General features: G+C 37.4%; 3 protein-coding genes across 6 annotated transcripts; all 3 read left to right on the top strand.

The window, feature by feature from the left end:
• The first annotated feature begins 1,099 nt into the window (after nt 1-1,099).
• Nucleotides 1,100-4,680, top strand: LOC111779656 (CRAL-TRIO domain-containing protein C3H8.02). Of its 2 annotated transcripts, none has more exons than XM_023659755.2 (7): nt 1,100-1,290; nt 1,714-1,866; nt 2,192-2,338; nt 2,847-2,999; nt 3,518-3,640; nt 3,993-4,096; nt 4,395-4,680. In XM_023659755.2, exons 1-6 carry the CDS (start codon nt 1,159-1,161, stop codon nt 4,068-4,070), a joined length of 786 nt encoding a protein of 261 aa, XP_023515523.2. In that variant the 5' UTR covers nt 1,100-1,158; the 3' UTR covers nt 4,071-4,096; nt 4,395-4,680. The 2 variants fall into 2 exon arrangements, with proteins under 2 accessions (XP_023515523.2, XP_023515524.2); XM_023659756.2 differs by having other exon boundaries at nt 3,993-4,107.
• Nucleotides 4,681-7,320: 2,640 nt separating this feature from the next.
• Nucleotides 7,321-17,311, top strand: MOS1 (modifier of snc1). 3 transcript variants are annotated; one of them, XR_002812724.2, is made up of 11 exons: nt 7,321-7,657; nt 9,006-9,082; nt 10,349-10,429; nt 10,575-10,619; nt 10,781-11,153; nt 11,704-11,806; nt 12,536-12,592; nt 12,716-13,997; nt 14,071-14,329; nt 14,414-16,942; nt 17,047-17,311. XR_002812724.2 is itself a non-coding variant. In XM_023659822.2 (11 exons), the coding sequence occupies exons 2-11, from the start codon at nt 9,051-9,053 to the stop codon at nt 17,076-17,078; spliced, it is 4,689 nt and encodes a 1,562-aa protein (XP_023515590.2). In that variant the 5' UTR covers nt 7,321-7,657; nt 9,006-9,050; the 3' UTR covers nt 17,079-17,311. The 3 variants fall into 3 exon arrangements, 2 of the variants coding, with proteins under 2 accessions (XP_023515590.2, XP_086975720.1); XM_023659822.2 differs by having other exon boundaries at nt 14,414-16,838; XM_087119594.1 differs by having other exon boundaries at nt 14,414-17,311.
• A 212-nt stretch (nt 17,312-17,523) lies between these two features.
• Nucleotides 17,524-20,796, top strand: LOC111780702 (uncharacterized). Its single transcript, XM_023661177.2, has 5 exons — nt 17,524-17,964; nt 18,461-18,533; nt 18,805-19,188; nt 19,555-19,898; nt 20,114-20,796. The coding sequence occupies exons 1-5, from the start codon at nt 17,887-17,889 to the stop codon at nt 20,327-20,329; spliced, it is 1,095 nt and encodes a 364-aa protein (XP_023516945.2). The 5' UTR covers nt 17,524-17,886; the 3' UTR covers nt 20,330-20,796.
• The last annotated feature ends 720 nt before the right edge of the window (nt 20,797-21,516 follow it).

Genomic DNA, 21,516 nt, shown 5'->3' with positions numbered 1-21,516 from the left:
CTGACTTGCAAAAAACGCGTGGACCCAATTTGGCCCATGTCCATCAAATTTTGTACCTCTGGACACCATTTTATAAACTGTGGAAGGCCCATTAGTAGGCCCATTTAATTTTTGTTTAATAAATTATTTAATAGTCAAAGCACAAGATTTAACCCATCTAATACTTTAAAATTTAGTAATAAAACCAATGTATTTCATAATTTTACCCATTTTGAAAAGTAGAATTAATCATTTGAATTTTAAAATGTTTCGTTAATATCTTTTATTTAAAAAAATAATAATAACAAATATTCTTAATACAATATTATATTTTAAAAACACTCATTAAATTTTAAAACTAACATTAATATTCTTTACCTTATTAACGACGTTAGTATATGAATTTATTGACAAAAAATTAGTATTCCACTTCATAAATTATCTCTAATCTTTATAATGTTATTCTAAAAAAAAAAAAAAAATTAAAGAGCTTTTTGAAGTTTTTAAATTTTAATTTTTTTTAAGATATTAATAATACTTTTGAAAATTTTAAAATATTTTAAAAATACTCTAAAAAGTTAAAGTTATTAGTGAAACTCTTAAAAATTTAGGAATATTTTTTATATTAAAATATAATTTTTAAATTTAAAGGTATTTTCATTAATTTAGTCGGAAAGCGATAATTAATTTTTTTTTAAAATAATAATAATAATAATAATAATTTTGCAAAGGCATACATAGATCTGAGATTAAATTAAACTAAAATTTTTATAATATGTTCATTACACGAGTCTTCGTCTAATAAATATATGTTTGGTATTGCTTTAATAGAGATATATATAATTTAATGTTGTCATATCTGCGAACATTTCTTGTCTTCGAAATTATCGTATGCTTATACTTATTTTCCATTATGTCCACATAATAGAGTTTTATTAATGAAACTATAGTATTTATTGTTAATTATTTTATTTTTATTTTTTTTTAGTTCTACGCAAACATTTCCATATATTTGACTTTCTGGTCAATAACGTACGGTTAAATTACGTGTAGTAAAAATAATTAACCATTTCCCAGCATCTTTTAATTATATGTAAACTATGCTGGTTTGGCGCGACTCCCCATCTCCACCCTCGCTGGCCTTCTTTGCAACAGTTCATCTTCAATCCTGCTTAAGAAATGGCGGTACGTCTCAGTCTCACTCCACGCTGCCCACTTCTCCCCACTACTTATCCAATTCCACCCAGAGCTACTCGATTCCGCAGATTTGCAGTTCAGAATTCCGTCTCCGGCTCCGATGAATCGCGCAAGGTACTATGCTTCCACTCATTATCTACCATTTCTAGTTCGCGTCTGCCTCACATTGCCTTTCGAGAGACCTAATTTCCCTGAGAATACGATGGTGAAGTTTTGTATGATTGGATTCAAATTACGCCTTCGAACTTCTTTATGTTTGTGTCCGTGATTTGATGAATTTTGTGTCTGCCATCGTCTTCTTGTCACGAGGTTGCCTTAGAATTTAGCTGTAATGCGGTGCGAAAATTCTAGCATGCGAGCGTCTATCCCTTATCTGAGGAGAATTGTGTTTACTTTCTGTCAATCGTTTAATATGTGTAACTGGCAGTTATTTGAAGATTGTGCGGCTTTACGTCTGATTGACTGGATTGCCTATATGTTTATACGTATATGATGATGAACTCGATAGTTTATGGTTCATGTTTTCAAGTGTTGCAGCTCGTGTTGGAAGTGAAGGAGAAACTCGAAAGAGAACATTCTAGTCTTCCTCTTGGTCGGAATGGACGGGACGATGAAGAGATGATCCTCTGGTTTCTGAAGGATCGAAAGTATTCTGTTGAAGATGCGGTTGCAAAATTAACGAAAGCAATTGTATACTCTTGAAACCTCACTTTTTTATTGTTGCATGTCTCTTGTTCAAGTGGCGTTACCAAAGCTGAATTTGCTGTATTAGTTGTTTTTCAAAATAAGACTAAGATAAAAGTATTAGAAAAACGGGTTCCATCTCAAAACCAATTCACTATAAGAGAAGTAACTCATGCATCTTACAAAGATAGTGAGGTTTCTTCATTTATGTGATCTTCACCAAAAAGTTTTGCATGGTTTATACTGAAATTTTAGCGAACGTTAGGAATGATATTGCCATGGAAGGCGTTGCATAATTACATGCATTTCATTGTCCCTTTGTCTCAAACAGAACTGGCGTCAGGAATTTGGAGTAGATGAACTGACTGAAAATTCAGTAAAGGGAATGGCTGAAACTGGGAAGGCATTCGTCCATGAGTTTCTTGATGTCAATCTCCGGCCGGTACTCATAGTTGTGGCTTCCAAGCATTTACCTGCAGTAAGTTACCTATTTATATTTGACAAATTTTCTTGGTTTGAGTCAATTACCCAATCCCACCATTGTCCATAGGTCACTTTCAGTACAATTGTCTTCCTTTGTGATTGAGATTTACTCCTTTGTCATTGTAATTTGAAAGCTTATGCATTGTCTTGCAACTGAGAGAAACTCTGTTTTCTTATTGATCAAGAAGAAATCTCTCAGACATGTACAAATAAATTGAAAGAAATTTGCATAACAGCTGTAACTAAAATTCTTAGACAGCCGGAACTAATTTCAGTAAATTACAAAATTACAAAGGTAAATATCTAATAAACTGGCCATGAATCAATGATGCACCTATTCCACGAATGGTGAAGTTTGACATTATGACGTGGACTTTGACCTCTGTCCTTCCTCAGTGAACACTTGTTCTTATTTTTATTGTAAAATTATGTTTTTGTGTATAATCTTATTTGAATTTACTCTCTTAACATGAATTTTGACTTTCCTAATAACTTGATCGCAGGTCCATGATCCTGTTGAGGACGAGAAACTGTGTGTGTTCTATGTAGAGAAGGCACTGAGCAAGCTTCCACCTGGAAAAGAAGAAATACTTGGAATAATTGATCTGCGAGGATTTAGTATTGAGAATGCAGATCTTAAGTTCTTGACATTTTTGGTAATTTTACAAGCTGAAAATTTTCATTCTGAATTAGTGGGAACTCAGAAAGAATATTTGCAAGTTTGTGATGCGATTCATATCTTAACCACTTGTACTAGCCGAACTAATGATCTGTACACAATTTACACTTTTTAGCATCACAAGTTTTTGCTCACTTTACCAGGAAGAAGCTCTTGCTAAAATAGTTGTGCTAGTCAATCATTGATTTTAAGACATGAAAATTATATTGCATTTTGCTTTTCCACAAGACAACAACTAGTTGGTATGCGTACCAGAATGCTAGCCTGCAGCTGCAAGGATGCTTCATTTAGTAATTAGCACTATAACTTAATTCATAGTGTGGAAAATGGGATTTTCTTCCCCCCATTCCCTTTTCCCCTGAGGGAGCCCTCTATGTTTTCAGTTTCTGGTGGGTTAGGTGTTTGGACGGGGCCAAGAGATTTTGTGTTTTGATGGCTTCTATGTCATTTGTCAGTTGTTCTTTCTGATCTCTTGGTGCTCTTTTTTTCTGGCAGTTTGATGTGTTCTACTCCTACTATCCGAAACGGCTAGGTCAAGTCCTCTTTGTGGAAGCTCCATCTGTGTTCAGACCACTATGGCAACTTACCAAGCCATTATTAAAATCATATGCCTCTCTGGTATGCATTTCCATTTCTAAACTGCAGATTCAGCTCTAGCCATAAATCTAGATTAATAAATATATTGGATGTTGATCACTAATCTCCCTGTTCAATTCAAATTATAGATTCCTTCACTTGCATGTGGAGTTTGCTTTTCTTCTTTTGATTGTCAATGAAGAAATCTTGCATTTTCAAGTTTACTCCATCCGGCATCCAACCCTACACATCCTGAAGATGTTTCACCATTTTACAAAACTGCACATTAGGATTTGGTCACTTAAATTTTATTGAGCTGTTTGGAGTTGTTGCCTTCAGGCCCTTCCCTACATCCTATTTCTAATAGTTTCTGTGATCTTTTTCCTTTTTGAAGGCGAGATTTTGTTCCGTAGATACAGTCAGAAAGGAATACTTTACTGAAGCTACACTGCCTGCCATCTTTAGAAACTGAGGAATTTTGTCATTCTCAACAAACAGGTCCGAATTAGGTAGTATCAAGACAGATGCTTACTGTAAAGATTATAAAATTCCCCCTGTTCATAACAAGAAGAAGATTCTTTTAAATACATTTGATATTCACTTTGCTAATTGTTGGGGTTACATTTCTCCAGAGATGAAGGTCAATTAACGCTAATAGGCCCATGAAACTAAGAAATTTCTGAGTTCAATATCATTCCTCATGATTCTCAGAAATCTGATTGAAAACTGAAATGTATATTGGTATCTAATTTGGAATAGAGTTTACTTATTGACAATAGGAATTTTGCATATTCAGGTCCTCTGCTTGCTGCTTCTGCAATATGGTGGGGACGATCTGCTGAAGCAAATATTTCATACGAATGAATTTCTCCCCCCTCAAGTTCTATGTTCTGATTCGATACATGACGGGGAATTCAGAGATTTTCAAGTATGGGTTCAAAACTGGAGTATGGAGGTAAGCGATCCCACCTAAATGAAGTTCAAACACGTAAATTTTTATTCTTGTATCATGTTAAATTGTCACCAAGTGTACTTGATTTTTTTGAGTAAAGAAAATAATCACATTTGCGTGCTCCCTCTAATTATCTAGATTTGTCCATTTGCAATTTTGTAAGGCTTCCCACATTGGCTAGATAAAGATAGATAAGGAAATTGTGGATACGGACAATAATTTTCATTGGCATGTGACCTTTTGGTGAAATTAGAGAAGTCATCAGCCCTTATGTTCAAATAGACAATGTTGCACAGTGGAGGATAGGTTTGTTGGGTATGGAGTCTACTGCATATTTATTAGCTTACTCAATGGTTATATATGGTAGATTTATGTATAGTATATGGTAAAACTATATATAGTAAACTAAACCATATATATTCTTAGGGCAATGCTTTGAAAAAGTACTCTATGTATGCTCTATTACTGGACATATTTTAAATCATCAATATAAATTGCTAGCTAATATTCCTTTTTGCATTTTCTCTCTCCTGTTTTTGTGTTCATCTAGATCGATTGTGCATTGTTGTGCGATCCTAACAATGTTATCCCCTAACATTCATCTTATGTTATATGATAATATATCTACCTTTTTCCTAAAGGAACGTATTTGGATTCTCATCTTACATTAGTAGACTCTACAAAACAAAACCGAAAGATAATGGCAATCGCCACAAATTAACATACTTGACCTCTCTTCCATTTGTGTCAAATTGGTATGAAGATGAAGACTTACCCTATTTTTCCTTATTAATTTCCCTTATTGTCATTGTGAACTTTGGTCTCGAATAATAGCAGTTAAAAGTGATTGATGCAGGACATCCATCCAAACCAAAAGCACCAAATAGAAAGAAAACAACATTTAGAGAAGTGACTCCCCAGCCTCAGCTTTGCTTGTTTTTTAGATAAAGCCTCCAAAATTCACGGTACAATAGATTATAAGCAAACGGAAAACAATTGACATAAACATAAGATAGAGACATTTACTGGAAAAGGGAAAGTTCATATACTCAAACTTTTGCCTGCTTATATGAATGTGATGTTCCACGTTGGTTATGGAGGAGAACAAAACACTATTTATAAGGGTGTGGAAACCTTCCCCTAGTAGACATGTTTTAAAGCCTTGAGGAGAAGCCTGAAAGGGAAAGCCCAAAGAGGACAATATCTGCTAGTGGTGGATCTGGGCCATTACAAATGGATACTAGAGCCAGACACCGGACTATGTGCCAGTGAGGAGGCTGTTCCCTGAAGGGGGTTGACACGAGGCGGTGTGCCAGTAAGGACGTTGGCCCCAAAGGGGGGTGGATTTGGTGGCGGTCCCACATCTATTGGAGAATGAAACGAGTGTCAACGAGGACGCTAGGCTCCGAAGAGGGGTGGATTGTGATGTCGCACATTGGTTGGGGAGGAGAACAAAATACCATTTATAAGGGTGTGGAAACCTTCCCCTAGCCGTTTTAAAGCTTTGAGGGGAAGTTCCAAAGGGAAAGCCCAAATAGGACAAATAGGACAAGGTAGTTGATTTTGTCACTTCATTTTTTTTAGAACCACATTGGGTAGTTGATTTTGTCGCTTCATTTTTTTTAGGGAAATTTGTCATTTGATTTATTGTTCTTAAATGCCTTGCATTAATGTTTGATTTTCAATTTCATTAATTACATTAAGAATGTGTGATCTGCCATTTCTAAAAGGAAATTATGATGAAAAGCCTATGAATATCTTTTTTTTTCCCTAAAATAAATGAGATGACAATATATGATCGAATAGAATTGGTTGTCTAATGCAATTTCGTTAGTTTGCTTATTTTGCCTAAGCACTTTTAGTTTTGCAACCTCATATAAGTTGTAATATTTAATCCAACGATTTTCTACTTGAATTTTCTTACAGGTGTGGCCACAAAAAGTGGATAAGGACGTTAAGTAGTTTATGTTCTATCAATTCCTACTTTAGTAGTATGAATCACGTGATGTTGGTATGATTTTTCTCTAACCATGACATTAAATTATAATTACAAGTGTCGGTATCTAGCAAATAATAGATTTACACGTTGAAGTTGCATAGTTCGGAGATGGAATATATCTCAATTGCTTTTAAGTCATATGGTTTAATTCTCATATTTTAATATACGTAAAGATGAGTTTATATATATAAACACACGTATACATAATTTTGGTGGGCAAGCACTCTCGCATATTGACAAGGCTATAGAATGTTTAATTTTCATATTACAATATCTTGAAATATCAAGAGAGGTAATTATGTTTTAACCATCGAGCCATACTAAAGTTAGCTTCTTAACAAATGTACAATCATATCTCAATACTAAGAGATTTAAACCAAAGAATATGTACGCTAAAAAATTAGTGCCTTAAACTATGCTCGAGTTAAGAATATTGAAATCAACAAATAAACAAATTTCAAAACTACTTTATGATACCTCTTCCTTTATTTTATTTTTATTTTATCGAAGTACAATTTCATTAGGCGAAAAATGAATCCAACGTATTTGCATTTAAAAAAATATAGTTAAATCAATCTGAACAAATTTCGATAACTATACTCTCAAAGAAAATAAATAAGACATCTCACAGTAAAATTAAGTTTATCTGAAAAACAAAAAGAAAAAGAAAGAAAAAAACTGTGAAACGCCCAAATGGGAAAGTAATTTTTGTACAGTTTATCATCTGACGATAATAAATTATAGGAATTATTAATTTCTAATATTATGAATTTATCACAGGCACGGCAAAGGCAAAAACATAAACACCTCGTCGTCCATCCTCCAACACCTCCGCTGCTATCTTCCTTTCCGCCTGTTCATTCCATATATTTTTCGCTCCGATCGCAGGCCTATCACTCTCGAGTTCGCGTTTCTTATTTCCCGAGATCTCCTTGCCGGAACCCCCATCGCGATCTCCGACCGATTCTGAGGTTCCGATTTCTTGTTTTCTTCCCCGTTTTCTTATCCCTTCCGTTTTTCTCTTCCATTTCTGAAATATCAACCAGCTCCTTCAGCCCCATTCTTCCCTAGGTTTTGCACGGAGCATTTGAAGCCTATTTCATTTCAGGCAAGTTGTTCTACGCAAATTTCATCATAAAATCGTCCTAGCAAATTTCGCGCGTTTAATTTTTGGGAAAGGGAAAACTAGTGAGACATAAGAAATGGATGAAGTATGGATGCTGATGAAATCTTCGTATCTGTATATTTAGCTATTTTTCTTTTCCTGGATTCTAATCACGTTTAATTAATTAGCAAACTACTTGAGGCACTAGGGGTTTGCATAGTTGTTTGAAGTGTCGAAGCCGGACCAGTATAGGTTCTATTACTTAGTTATATTTCTCGTATTGCCTGTTAAATTTTCTCTATCGAGTTTTTAATTGTTTTGCACTTGCGTAGCCATGATTACATTTATATATATTTTCCATTTCGGTTTGAGTTCACCGGATAATAGAGCATGTTTAAATCGCGTCAGTGAGAACGGTTTTGAATCGTTGTCAATAGAGTATTGGTACGGACAGATTGTTTTTTCTGGGAATCAGAACGTATGAAGTTTTAGATTGCAACAATGAATTTGAATTTGATGCAAAGAGGAGCTTCCAAATTTTTTTGTCTTGGGCTATAGGATTTTAACCAATCTAGAGCTGAGAGAAAATGTGTGTGTGTGTGTGTGAGAGAGAGAGAGAGAAAGAGAGAGAGAGAGAGAAAGAGAGAGAGAGAGAGAAAGAGAGAGAGAGAGAGCTCAAGACGATGGTGCACAGCTTGAGCCAGTTGGATACAGCAGCTAATTTTTGGATTTTTTATTTTTCATTTTTGTTGTTGTTGTTGATGTTGTTGTCATGAATCTAAAAGAATGATTGTTTAGTGATGGGAAGTCCTTTAAGCTGAATCTCCTACGCATTGATCTTGGATTCCCGAACCTAATCAACTGAGTGACCTATTACACAATAATTGCAGAGCAAGAGTAGAATTGTTCTGAAGAATCAAGCAATCGTGCATTGAGAAGTAATTGATGGATTAGTTTGGAAATGTAAAGATTCAATTTGGATATTGATTTAAACTTCAGAATGTAAAATGATGGCTACCACCAATATGAAAGGACCGATTTTTAGAATGCATAATTCAATGGCGCTGATTACTTATTTGATTATCTTGCATATTGTGGATTCTAGTATAGAAATATAAGAAATTACAAATGATCCGTGATGGTTCTCCATCTTAAGGTGGTTCAAAAGCAGAACGGAACTTTGTTGTTCTGTTTATGGATGAGTCCATTTGGGCTAGGCGATTGATCTTAACACTTGGATCGCTTTATTGATGAATATGGATAAATAAAATGTACATGTAAATTTCCACTGTATATCGTATAATTAATGTTCATAATTATTTGGAATCGTATTGATGGCATTTTCCCTCAGGTTGTAATAAATTTGGTTGAATGACCTTGCTACAACTGTTGAATCATGACGTCAAGTATGTTGAGTGGAGAAAGAAGGTACTGCATTGCTTTCCTGCTGTATTACTGCAACTTGCAGTGTTGATTTTTATTCATTTGGATTCATGGAATTCTAGTTTTCATCTCTTCTTTTGTGCTTTTAAGTGTGACCATCATATGCATTCAGTAATTAGATTCTGTTTGGGTGAGCAACTGCATTAAGCATGGATGATAGATAGAGGTTTTCTGAAATCGCCTGAATTACCTACTGACATTGTTTGCTGTAACTTGTATCAATGCCTTGAATGAATATGTAGTAATAGCACCAAACGTTTTTCCTATAACCACAATTGTTGAGACATTTTTTCCCCGCAATCGTATGATTATTTTTTAAAATAAACAACATAGTAGATTACAGCTAAAGATTGGATTCAACCTATTCATTAACAAAATAGGAGACTTGCAAGTCTCTTCATAAATCAATGAAAAGTTAACTCTGTTTCTTGTTAAGAAAAAAGAGGAAATAATATCACTGAAATATTGTACAGGGAAGGAATGTCTAGGGGTCAAACCCTATCAATGCTAGGGTAGCTATAGAAAGGTTTTCCAGCTACCCAAATTAAATGCATAGGGTTTTTTTTTTTAATATAAAAAAAGTTGTCGTTAGAACCTCAAATATAGGAATAAAATAATATTACTCCTATTCTCTTAAAGAATAGTGTAAATAGCATTCCACCTTGGAGTGATCATCTGTCTTTAGCAAGAAAGGAAAAAGAGGTTTGAACAAGGAACTCTTCAATGAAAGGGCAAGAGAATGGGAGGAAACCTTTTGGTTTAGCTAAGTTCCTCCGAACTATGGTATGTAGTGTGTTAATGGTGTCTGAAAGAAAACGTATCTTTAAATCGTTATCTACTTTTTGATAGCTTATTATCCTACAGAATAGACACGATTATGGTAATTGGAAGGGGTTGGCATTCTCCATATAAAGGAAATTCTCCTAAAATCTCCTCAGGAAGCTTTATACCTTTTATCCATTGGCAAGTCAGATAAACGCTGAAATAAATGCGAAGTTTACTCCGCAAAAAGATGTGAATTAGCAATGAAGAATACTCCACTGAAGTTTGAAGGCAGAAGTCAAGTGGTAGAGTTTGTTGTTTGATTGCTCTTTTTGTAGGAAAATTGTTGGTGTAACAGAATTTGTCCTAGAAATAAAAATGGAATTGGTACTGGATTTTTAAACATGTTTGCTTTGTATTGAAAAGGTAATTATCTGATGTAGCCTAAAGTGAGTCCTTCAAACATCGTATTGTTTCCACACTTGGCAGGTGGACATCAGCCAGACGAGGTGGGATGACTGTTTTAGGAAAGGTTGCTGTTCCAAAACCTATAAACTTACCCAGTCAAAGGTATTTGCTTTGTTGATCAATTATCATCGTTGTGTTCTGTCATCTCAGTGTTGTCATCGACTTATTGCTATTAGATATGAATATTCCTATTCAACCTAGTAAACTGCTTTCTCTTTGAAACTATGTATTATGCCTCCTATTTCAGGTTAGAAAATCATGGTTTGGACCCAAATGTGGAAATTGTACCCAAGTGAGTATGCAATTATTTATTTGGCCACTACTCTCTGTTTCTGGCTTTTTCACGTGTTTTTATTAAGTTTTAGCTAACTCATTCTATCACAAACCTTTTTATGTGTTTCCTGGTTGATTGTCTGCTTGATTGAATTGTGTCTATTTCCCCGCACTTGATAGGGGTACCCTCAGTTGGGGCAATAAATCAACTTCATCTGCAACAAATGCTTGGGGCTCCTCATCTGGTTCTCCAAATACAGACAGTGCTTCTGGTTCACCAAGCCATCTCTGTGGTCGCCCTTCATCTGCTGGAGGTGGCACTCGTCCATCAACGGCTGGCAGTGACAGGTCCCATGAACCTCATGCTAATGCATGGGGTCCGAGTTCTAGACCATCATCTGCCTCTGGGCCTGTGACGTTAAGTCATGCATCACTCGCATCCTTGCGCCCTCACAGTGCTGAAAATAAATCTAGTAGCTCACAATTGTCACGATTTGCAGAGACTTCTGAAAATCCAGTGGCTTGGAATTCTGCTGTGACTATAGAGAAAGTGGTATGATGCTTGCAGGCTGTGTATTTATCTTAATTGTATACATTTTCCCAATTATGTAATCTTTCCTTAAAAATAAAAAAAATAAAAAAACAACTTTTATTAAGATAAATGATAGGACGATAAAACCTATGAAAACAAAGGCCTGAGCAACAAAGGGGACAAAAACACACCCTTACTGAAAAGAGCTTCTGCTGTCTATTATTAAGAAAAAAGGATATTTACAAGTTTTTTGAAGGATTGACCCAATGAGAGATGTATGAAAAGGTCCCCCTTTCTTCGTGGTTAACCCTAGGGGTAAAGAAATAGCTTGTCTTAATTTGTGGCCCAGATCCTAATTTATTTTTATATATTAGTGGCCTAGATGTATGCTACCAGAAGATGGGTTTGGTGGATAACTGTTTTAGATAGGTGGTTTAGACACTACCCAATGTGGTCAAACTTGTCAATCCTTGGGAGCAAGTTATTGTCAACTGTTTTTCCTTCTAGTTTACTTTTCGTATTACAGCTTGGTCTGAAAATATCTCATCCATAAATTTATATGTACATGTAGGGAGCGATGCCATGTAAGAGGGATGGGTTTTCTTTGACATCAGGAGATTTTCCTTCGCTGGGTTCTGAGAAAGAATGTGTAGGAAAGGATGCTGAGTCACGAGGTTCATGTTTATGTGTTACTTGAACTCAGTTTATTTTACCATTGTATTACATCTTGTATTTGTGAACTTGTTTGGTGCTCAATCTGGGCTTGGTCCACGTTAAATTAATGCTAGCTCATTTAGATTTAAGTATTAAAGGGATGCATCTTAATTCCTTTCAGGCCACAAATTTCTTAACTTGTTACCTTTAATACCAATTCTTATCAGTTTGAAAAAACCTTAAGGAATTTAGAGTTTTTGAAGTATCCATTGCATAGAGTTTGATCCTTTTCTCTTGTATCTTTAGTTAATCAGCTTGATGTCGTTTTGAGTTACACCAGGCATGTGTAAATTCACTCCATATTTTGTGATTATAGCCTTACATCTCTTATAGCTCAGTGATTCCGTCTTTTGTAATTCCATACCATCTATGAAATGAAGGCTCCATGTCATTAAAAAAAGAGTTACACTATGCATATGTCAATGGCTGTTCAAATATTATGTCACCTTATTGCAGAGAAGTTCATGATACGATGTCTATTGTAGTATTAGTGGATATTATTATGATTCTCTTGTTTGTTCCTATGGCTAGTCAAGAATAGTTCTCTCTTTGGTTCTCATCATGTTAACAAATAATGCCTTTTTTAGTTTCTTCTATATTTATTTGTTAAATTAAAGTAAGCACATTCCGTTACCTACTAGTGACGAAGGGGCATCTCTTGAAAATGACATGAATTTCCTGTTTCACAGATACTAGGTCTAGTGAAGGAGCTACAATGAAAGAGAGGACTGGAACTTCGGCAATCGGTATGTGGTATTTTTTTCTAAATCAGGATGTTGCAATGTCGTGCCTCCTGCCTATTCCGTAAGTAAATTCTGCCCTTTTATCATATAGTATAGCTGCTTACTTGGACTGTCTTAAAACTTCAGATGACCCTAAAAATGTGACTACAAATGTTGAAAGTGCTAATTCGTGGAGAAGTGATAATCTTCCGCACAACGATGATGGGCCTAGGCCCAGTGTAGAGAAATGGCTGGGGCATCCCCAACCTTACCCTGGTGCAAATATTCCTCCCCCACATTATGATGCTTGGCATGGTTCTCCAGTAAACAATCCTCAAGGTGGTGTATGGTATAGGGGTCCTCCACAAGGAGGTCCTCCATATAGAACTCCAGTTGCTCCTGGTAATTTTCCTATGGACCCATTTCTGTATTATCCTCCACATATTCCCTCAGGCGGTCTTCCCAATCCCCAGCCTTCTCATGGAACTGGACCCAGGGGACATCATACTAAAACTGGAGATATGTATAGACCTCCTATGCATGATGGTTTTATTCATCCAGGCATGCCAATTAGACCTGGATTTTACCCAGGTCCAGTTACCTATGAGGGATATTTCCGTCCTCCCATGGGCTACTGCAATTCAAGCGATAGAGATGCTCCATTTATGGGAATGTCTGCTGGACCTGCTGGCCCTGCTGTTTATAACAGGTACTTGGGCCAAGGCCAAATTGCATCTGAGCCTGCAAGTTCCCATCTGGTTCCAGAACAAGTAGAAGCTGGTCTTCCTTGTGATAATCAAGGACCATACAAGGTTCTTTTGAAGCAGCCGGGAAACTTAAATAGTAAGAACGAAGAAGAAAATAGGATAATCTCAACAACCACTAATCAGTTGATTGTTGAGAAGGATGACCAACAGAGGATGACTCCATGGGAGAATGACTGGGATCATAAAAAAGAAGTTGATTTGAGGAGAACGTTGGAGGTGCCACCGTATTCTCAGGCTTCTGCCAACCAAGAAACTCAATCTGCTGAAAGTATGAAAGCCAAGTCTCATGGAAACGCGAAGATTGGTGATGGTTTGCAAGAAAAATCGGCTGCTGCTGCTGCTGGTTTCTCTGAAGTTCCCAAACCACTGGCAACTGCCACAAAAGATTCAAGTCTGATTCAGAAGATAGAAGGATTAAATGCCAAAGCCCGAGCTTCTGATGTGCGACATGATGTTTCACCTATTTGCAGGAGGGAGGAGCCAAATGAGCTTCAATTTAATGATACACACTCTGATCATGTTATTGCCCAAGAAGCTAGTGCAAGTGCTGTTTTTCCTGAAAATAGGGATTTTAATGAAGTCATAGACCCAGCCTCCAGTGAATTAAGTTTGTCCACTGTAGATAGGAATGTTAAATTATACGGTGGAGCACATGTCCACAGGTTTGCCCTAGTCCTGCTTGATTAAAATTGTTGGAAGATCTTGAGCAAATTTATTCTTTTTTCAAATCTGCAGGAGGCCTAATCGTGGAATGCAAGGGAGAAGTGATCATCATGGCAGAGGAAAAGTCAATACACGGGAGGTTGATGGGTGGCATAAAAGACCTCTGTTGGACTCCCCAGGCATGATGGCAACTCCCAACCAGGAAAGTTCTGTGCTTGCAAGAGACGACAATGCTATAGGCGCTATTAATAAGGCTGAGTCATTTTCTTCAGATAGCCATGGAGATGTACCTACTCCATCCATGGGTGATTCAAAAGATACTCAAGCTCAGGTATATGTTTAATTTATGTGGTTGCTAGTTCTTCTGTGTACTTTCTTTTTTCTAAAAACAATCGTTCTGTTTTATTTTGATCAGCGCACAAAGATGAGAGAGCTAGCAAAGCAACGCACCAGACAATTGCAGGAGGAAGAGGAGGAAAGGACTAGAAAACAGAGGGCCAGGGCCCTGGCAAAACTTGAAGAATTGAACAGGCGTACAATAGCAGGGGAGGGTCCGAACCAGTGGTCTGAAAATGTTTCTAATGATGCCATAAGAAATAAGATACAAGAACCTCAAAATCTTGATGACCCAAGCACGCGTGGTAGTACTATATCTGGAGAGTATACCACAGTTTCTGATCCACACGTGGTTGCTAACAATAGTGAGTCAACTATGGGCACTAATAAAAATTCTCCCATTTTATCAGGAGATGCCCAATCGAAGAAACCAAGTAGTGGCAGTAAGGAACAGGTTGTGGCACATAATCAATTGAGAACTTTGGAGCTGGAGGCAAGCATTAATGATGCAGTCCAAAAGAAGAATGCTTCGGAGGTAAATGGGGGCGGTGCATCCTTGAAGCACAAGCGTACAGGAAATAAACAAAAACCAAATATTCCATCTGAAAAGACTGAAAAGATTCCCCACTTAATTAAGGATTCAAAAGTTCAGACAGTTGTTGCTGACATTTCAGTTGTAGACGAGTCGAGTGCTATCATTACAGAACCTGTTGCTGAACATTCCACCCATGCAAGAAAGAAAAATAACAAGAGTGGGAAGAGCAGGCACAAAGTGGAAGAGACCTCGATATCTGCAGCATCACCTCAAATTTCAAAAGAGGCAAATCTTACAACGGAATATGATAAACCAAAGGCTTCTCAATCGGTAATGGATCCACCTTCAGATCCACAACCGCCAATTAATGGAGATGAAAATCAGTCCAGAGAGCAGCTACCTCTGTTACCAGTTGTAGAAACTCTTGGCAAAGGTAACGGTCAGTGGAAGTCTCAGCATTCTCGCAGGATTCCAAGAAATGCTCAAAATAGACCAGGAGAAAAGATCCATGGGAGTGATTCTGTTATCTGGGCCCCTGTGCGATCTCTCAACAAATGTGAGATTACGGATGAAACTCTTCATAAAAATGAAGCTGGGGCTGTTACTTCATCTGTAAAGATTGATAATCAAGTGCAGTGTATGCCAAAGAACAAGCGAGCTGAAAGAGAGATATATGTACCGAAGCCAGTAGTCAAGGAAATGGCACAGCAAGGAACCATCCATCAAGATATTTTCCCCATGAACCAGGCGCAAGATGATAATAAGGCAGATTCTAGTTCCAAAAGTTCTGATAATACTCGACCTGCTGGTGCTGTTTCTGGCAATGTGGGATTTTCCACAGATCACAGAAACGGGGATGGTAGGCACCATAAACAAAGCAAGGCACATGCATCGTGGCGCCAACGGGGAGCCACAGAATATGGGCAAGGCTTACAAGACCAATCATCTTATGTTTCAAATGCTGCTGGTAGTTTTGTTCAAAAATCAACTGAATATCAAGTACCTGAGAAGGCTACTGGAAGCACCATCAATGAGTTTACGAGCCACGTTGATGAGTGGGATCCACCCGATGGATGGAACGATCCCAACTACTCAGCCTCTATCCCAGCTGTCACTGCAGCTGTTGGGAGAGACCAGGGGGTGACAAGCAGGGGAAAACGGTCCCAATTTAAGGGGCACAAGGGTGTAGGGAACAATTTTGATTTGAATGAAAAGAAACTTAGAAGTGGAGACAATGAAAAAAATTCTTCCCAATCCTCAGTGCTCGGGGCAGATCAAAAAGATGTATTTGCTGCTGCCAAAGAAAATCGGGGTGTTGGGGAGCGTTCAACATCTCATTGGCAACCCAAATCCCGGATGGTTCAGCCCCACAATCATCAAAATAGCAAGCCTAGTGGTGATCAAAATGTTGAAGCTGAAGCTGGACAGACTAATAAAATGGGATCTAGGCCATTTTCACATGCCACAAAAACGAGTGATGATGTGGCCCAAAATCAGTCCGATAGGTTTACTGGTGCAAGAACAATCATGGAAGGACCAGATGTTGGTCCTCATGGGGCCAGAGTAGAGAAGAAAATTTACTCCCGCAAAGATCGTCCTTACTCCCCAGTCGAAGGTCCTATCCATACCGTTGAGGTTGCTCCAGCAAATACAGATACCAGACGCGATCAACCGTTGCCTACATTTTATCATAAAGGCGGTGAGAACAATAACCGCTTTGGACGAGGGCCAGAATCTCGTCGGGAAAGGAATTCCTCTCAACATCATAAGCAGCAGCATTATCCACCTGCTAATAGAGACAGGCAGAGACAAAATTTGCAGTACGAGTACCAACCAGTTGGGCCACATAATGGAAAGCCGAACATGGATAATAGACCTAAGGATACCACACAGCATTCAGGATCAAGGTACGTGGAGAGGGGCCAAGGTCAGTCCAGAAGAGATGGTGGGAACTTCCACAAGCAACAAGGTGGACCAGTTTGATTAGATGCCTATCATATTTAGCATAATTTGGAGATTCCAAATACATTCTCTTTATTTGACCTGCGCCACCCCAGTTTATATACATAGCAGGTCGATCGTCTAAGGATCAAGTCGTTAAGAAATATTACTTTTCCAGTTCGTTTTTAATGGATTTCCTTTTGGTGAAAAGTCTAATATTTTCAAAATCTGAACAGCTGATGGTGTGGAACTGAATCGAGCAGTGTAGTAGGAGCCAGATTTGACGGTGCAGGAGAGAACTGTTTTGGAGTTGGACGGAGGGTGCTCGAACTTTGTTTATTTTGTAGCTTACTCTCATATGAACACTTGTATGAACTGTTTTGAAGTGTTTTTCCTTTTCTTTTTTCCCACCTCCCCTCTCCTCTTTACCCTTGTACCTATGACATTTCTTTGTTGAACGACGGAGGGAATGAATTAGAGAAGCGTTTTGATTCTTCGCTACTAACGATCTATCTTTTGACAGTTAAGCCACAATAGTTAACGAGAATGTAACCTTTTAACAAAGTTTAACATCACGTGAATGAAAGTTTAAATATTTTTTATTTTAGGTATCAAATATATATAAATCTCAATTTATTAAATATTTTTAAAATTTTAGAAAATGTTGTGTAATAAACTCTGTATTTGACCTAATTTAGAAGAAAGGAATTTATCCACACAAGGGAAAGAGAATCAAGGAGTCCCATCGAGGATAGGCGACTAGAGATGGAAATAAGACGGTCAAAAATACATATTCTTCCATTCACCCGCCGTTTGAGGCTACCAATTCCAATAGACACACCGAAGGAGGCGGCTGCGCCTCTGTTGCTATATTGTTTTTCCCGTTTCCAAAACCCATTCTCCAAGAATCATCCAATTCTTCTACTTTCCCTTCATTTTGTTACTCTCTACAGGATTTTCGTCGTGCGTATTGATGAAATGTACTTCGAATTCAACGAGCTCTCATTGGACTTCATCGAAATGGATTACTAGAGTCAGTACTGGAGTTGGGTGCTAATTCTTTCTCTTTCTCGGACATGTCTGTTAAATTTGCTTCTCTTTCTTGTTCGGTTCCTTCTCTATCTTCACCCTCTGGCGCCCGGAGAAGCTCACAGGTGCTTTTTGGTTCTCTACTCGCTTTCTCATGCGTTCATGCTTTCTCTGAAAATTAATTTGTTCTATAAATTCATGTTTCAACATTGCTGCCGTGGAGTGTGAAAACTAGTTGGTACGCTGTGGGTTGAAATGTATTTCGAAGCGAACACAAACTAGGCTTAGAGAAAAAAGCTTTGGTAAATTCAATGAAGTAGTAAGCAAACACCAGATAGGCTTTGGATTGTGCACAGGCGGCCCCTGCTGATTTTGAATTAATTACGTATTGAGTGTTTGTCTACAATGATTTCTCATTCTGCGATCTTCATTGAGAGCCTTGCTATCTGTAGTAACCTTTTGCTTTGACGTCTACTGACTAGTAAGATGGTTCTAACATGATAATCTTTTGATATTGAAATTGTTGTTGTCTCTTTGTGCTATCTCATCTAAAAATGTTCATTATTTTCTTCAAGACATCATTTGATTTAATGGACTCTGTGTTCTTATTTTGATTTCCAGCTGGGCTTTTCGCAAGCGTTGTATGGCATTGGCAGCCAGCAACGTAGTTTCCAGAGGTTAACGTTTGCTAAGGGTAGGACTATCTTTTATTCATTATAACATGCAATTTACTATTTTACCTTGAACTTCAGGCTGTTTGTTTATATTCAAAATGGCTATAAAATGGGTTTATCTGGTTTCTATTTTCTAGACTTCTCATAACCACCATATCTATGGCTTACTTAGTGAGATTCCTATTGTGACTTATTTCCCAAAATGTCTATTTTGTTCAAATCCAATGCCGAATGTTGTTTTTTAAACTACTAAACATTATGTTCTTGGTTCGCTTTTGTAATTGTGGATAGCTGAATCGTTCAAGTTAATGTATGGATTGCTGAGAAGATTTCCGAGGAGGCAAACTGTTCTCTCTGCTATTTCAGAGGACCAGTCTCAATGCAGTGAGCAGGGTGAGCTAGAGCAGATAGATCAGCATCCCCCTGATGAAGATATCTCCCTCGAAAACAACTCATTTTTACACTCTGATGAGGGTACTGGTGGGAAACCGGGTTTCATCTCGTTTTACAACCATTCTAAAGAAGGTTACCAGACTCGTTTGTCAAGCGTGCAAAGCAATCAACACAAATTCTTATGGTTTGTTGGTCCAGCTGTCCTCGTAGCTTCGTTCATTTTCCCCTCGCTTTATCTACGGAAACTACTTTCAAATATTTTCGAGGACTCTCTGTTGACAGGTCAGTACAGTTTCTTATTTATATATATTAAGTAATATTGGCTGTGTGTATGCTCCCTATCAGCAAGGACAATGAAGGCCAAAGGAAACATTTTAGATTGACCATCTATATATGGCTTTTTATTGATATTGTGTAAAAGGGCCATTAAGTTCAGATGTTTTAAAAACCATTCATTCTTCAAGAACATTTAAGGCAAAGGAGGATACTACAGTAGGCAGTGCTCTTAGATCTCTAAGGAGTTTTGTAATTTCTTTACAAGTTCCATGTTCTGTTAAATGTTTACTTTAGAGCCTTTGACTCTGTTGGAAATTTTAGTGGCCATTTGAAATTCTCTATTGTAAACTGCGAACTATCTCCTGATTGCAGACTTCCTTATATTGTTCTTCACGGAAGCACTGTTCTATTGTGGCGTTGCGGTTTTTCTTTTTTTAATAGACCGTTCAAGAAGGCCTACTGAACCCGATACTGTGAGAAATAGTTATCAAACCCTGTCTAATCAATTTGGACAGCGGATCTCTTCTGTAGCTGCCTTAGCACTCAGTTTAATAATACCTATGGTCACTATGGGGTTAGTGTGGCCATGGACAGGCCCAGCAGCATCTGCCACACTTGCACCTTACCTTGTTGGCATTGTTGTCCAATTTGCATTTGAACAATACGCACGGCGCAAGGAATCGCCGTCATGGCCTGTTATTCCAATTGTCTTTCAAGTAAGAATGTTCATAGATTATCATTCTCCCTCTACATCTTTTGTTGCCTAGCACCTCCTTGCTGGATTTGCTTCATTTAGTTATTCTATGCAAAAATTTGTATATTAGTCTATCATTTCTGGTGACTATTTTCCTCTATGAATAATTTATATGCCCATCTTGTAGTACCTTATTCAATATCGTGGGGTTCGAACTGAAGAGTTGTTGTTAAACAGGTTTACAGATTGCATCAACTTAATAGAGCAGCTCAACTGGTGACAGCACTTTCATTTACCATAAAAGGAGCTGAAATGACTCCAAATAACTTGGCAATAAACAGCTCTCTGGGTACGCTGTTGAATGTTCTTCAATTTCTTGGGATCATCTGTATCTGGTCTCTCTCAAGCTTTCTTATGAGGTTTTTCCCGTCAAATGCTGCAACACTGCAGTAAAAGTGCAAAATAAGTTCTTAATAAATTGTGGATCGTATTTTTTGTGCTCGTCTTCTGCTACATTAGAATGTCCATTGGAACATATATTGCTCTCTAACAGCAAGCAGAAATGCTTTCATGGGAACTTGTGGATGATGATATGATAAGGAGAGAATGAAATATTGAAGAAGATGGTGATTGTTGCTGTAAGTTTTCATACTCTGTCGATTCCTTTGAATGAATGTTGTAGCAGAGAGAGGACAACTTTTGGTGCCATCTTCTCTTCTTCATTCAGGCCGCTGTTGGAATGTTCTACAAGACTTGATATTTATGGAACTGTTTTAGGAAATTTTTGGTTCTGAGGACAGAATTAGAGCTCTTATTGCTGGGTTCCATTAATATAGTAACTGTATCTGAATTACTTCTTTCAGGCATCTATCAGATTGAAGCTGCCTCTGTTACTTGTAAATGGAGCAAGTCTTCCCTTTTCTTTACTTTTCTTTTCTTTTTTGATTGAGCTGAGTTCAATTCTCATGGCCATAAAATTGTGATGAACTGTGGTTTGATTGATTACATGCACAACTAATGATATCTTTAACTTATAAATAGTGATGAGGAATCCATTTAAGTTCTTCAAGTAGCTGTAGGTGGGACTGGAAGATCTTGATATTTTCATTTTTCGATGCTTCTTGGCATTGGTTGATTTTGTAGCTCAACAAGTCCTTTCTTATGGTTCTTCATATGATTCATTCATTGTTTGTATTTCTCTGGTTGGGTTCTCCTCAATGTTTTTAAGATAGGTAGAAGTTTCAAAGAATTTTCATTGTTCTCTTCAACAGATGTTGGATATCACAAATTTACTACCTTTGGGGTCCAGCTTATTACTTTTATCACAATTTACAACCGGTCATTGTTTGTATCACAATTTACTTTTCATTATTCTCTTCAACCGATGTTGGATATCACAATTTACTACCTTTGGGGTCCAGCTTATTACTGACACACCATCTCCGGTTCTTGCCCCTTTGAGGTTCAGCCTCTTTGTTGCTAACACAAAAGGCTAAACCTCAAGATTTTAAAAAATCTCTGCTAAAAAGAAATTTCACAACTCTTATGAAAGTGTAAGCTAGAAAAAGGTTTCAACACCCTTATAAATAAGGTTTTGTTGTTCTCTTCTCTAACACTCTTGTAAATGTGTGCGGTGTGCA

Source organism: Cucurbita pepo, chromosome 18 (genome assembly GCF_057944985.1).
Source record: "Cucurbita pepo subsp. pepo isolate OVF chromosome 18, ASM5794498v1, whole genome shotgun sequence".
NCBI lineage: Eukaryota > Viridiplantae > Streptophyta > Magnoliopsida > Cucurbitales > Cucurbitaceae > Cucurbita > Cucurbita pepo.
The sequence above is the reverse complement of the archived record's forward strand: the minus strand, read 5'-3'. Positions and strand labels throughout refer to the sequence as shown.

Coding starts and splice junctions, on each gene's coding strand:
- LOC111779656 (XM_023659755.2), top strand. CDS start 1,159: ATGGCGGTACGTCTCAGTCTCACTCCACGCTGCCCACTTCTCCCCACT. Junction 1,291..1,713: donor GCTCCGATGAATCGCGCAAG/GTACTATGCTTC, acceptor CAAGTGTTGCAG/CTCGTGTTGGAAGTGAAGGA. Junction 3,000..3,517: donor TTAAGTTCTTGACATTTTTG/GTAATTTTACAA, acceptor TTTTTCTGGCAG/TTTGATGTGTTCTACTCCTA.
- MOS1 (XM_023659822.2), top strand. CDS start 9,051: ATGACGTCAAGTATGTTGAGTGGAGAAAGAAG. Junction 9,083..10,348: donor ATGTTGAGTGGAGAAAGAAG/GTACTGCATTGC, acceptor CACACTTGGCAG/GTGGACATCAGCCAGACGAG. Junction 14,330..14,413: donor CAAAAGATACTCAAGCTCAG/GTATATGTTTAA, acceptor TATTTTGATCAG/CGCACAAAGATGAGAGAGCT.
- LOC111780702 (XM_023661177.2), top strand. CDS start 17,887: ATGTCTGTTAAATTTGCTTCTCTTTCTTGTTCGGTTCCTTCTCTATCT. Junction 17,965..18,460: donor GCGCCCGGAGAAGCTCACAG/GTGCTTTTTGGT, acceptor TTTGATTTCCAG/CTGGGCTTTTCGCAAGCGTT. Junction 18,534..18,804: donor GAGGTTAACGTTTGCTAAGG/GTAGGACTATCT, acceptor AATTGTGGATAG/CTGAATCGTTCAAGTTAATG.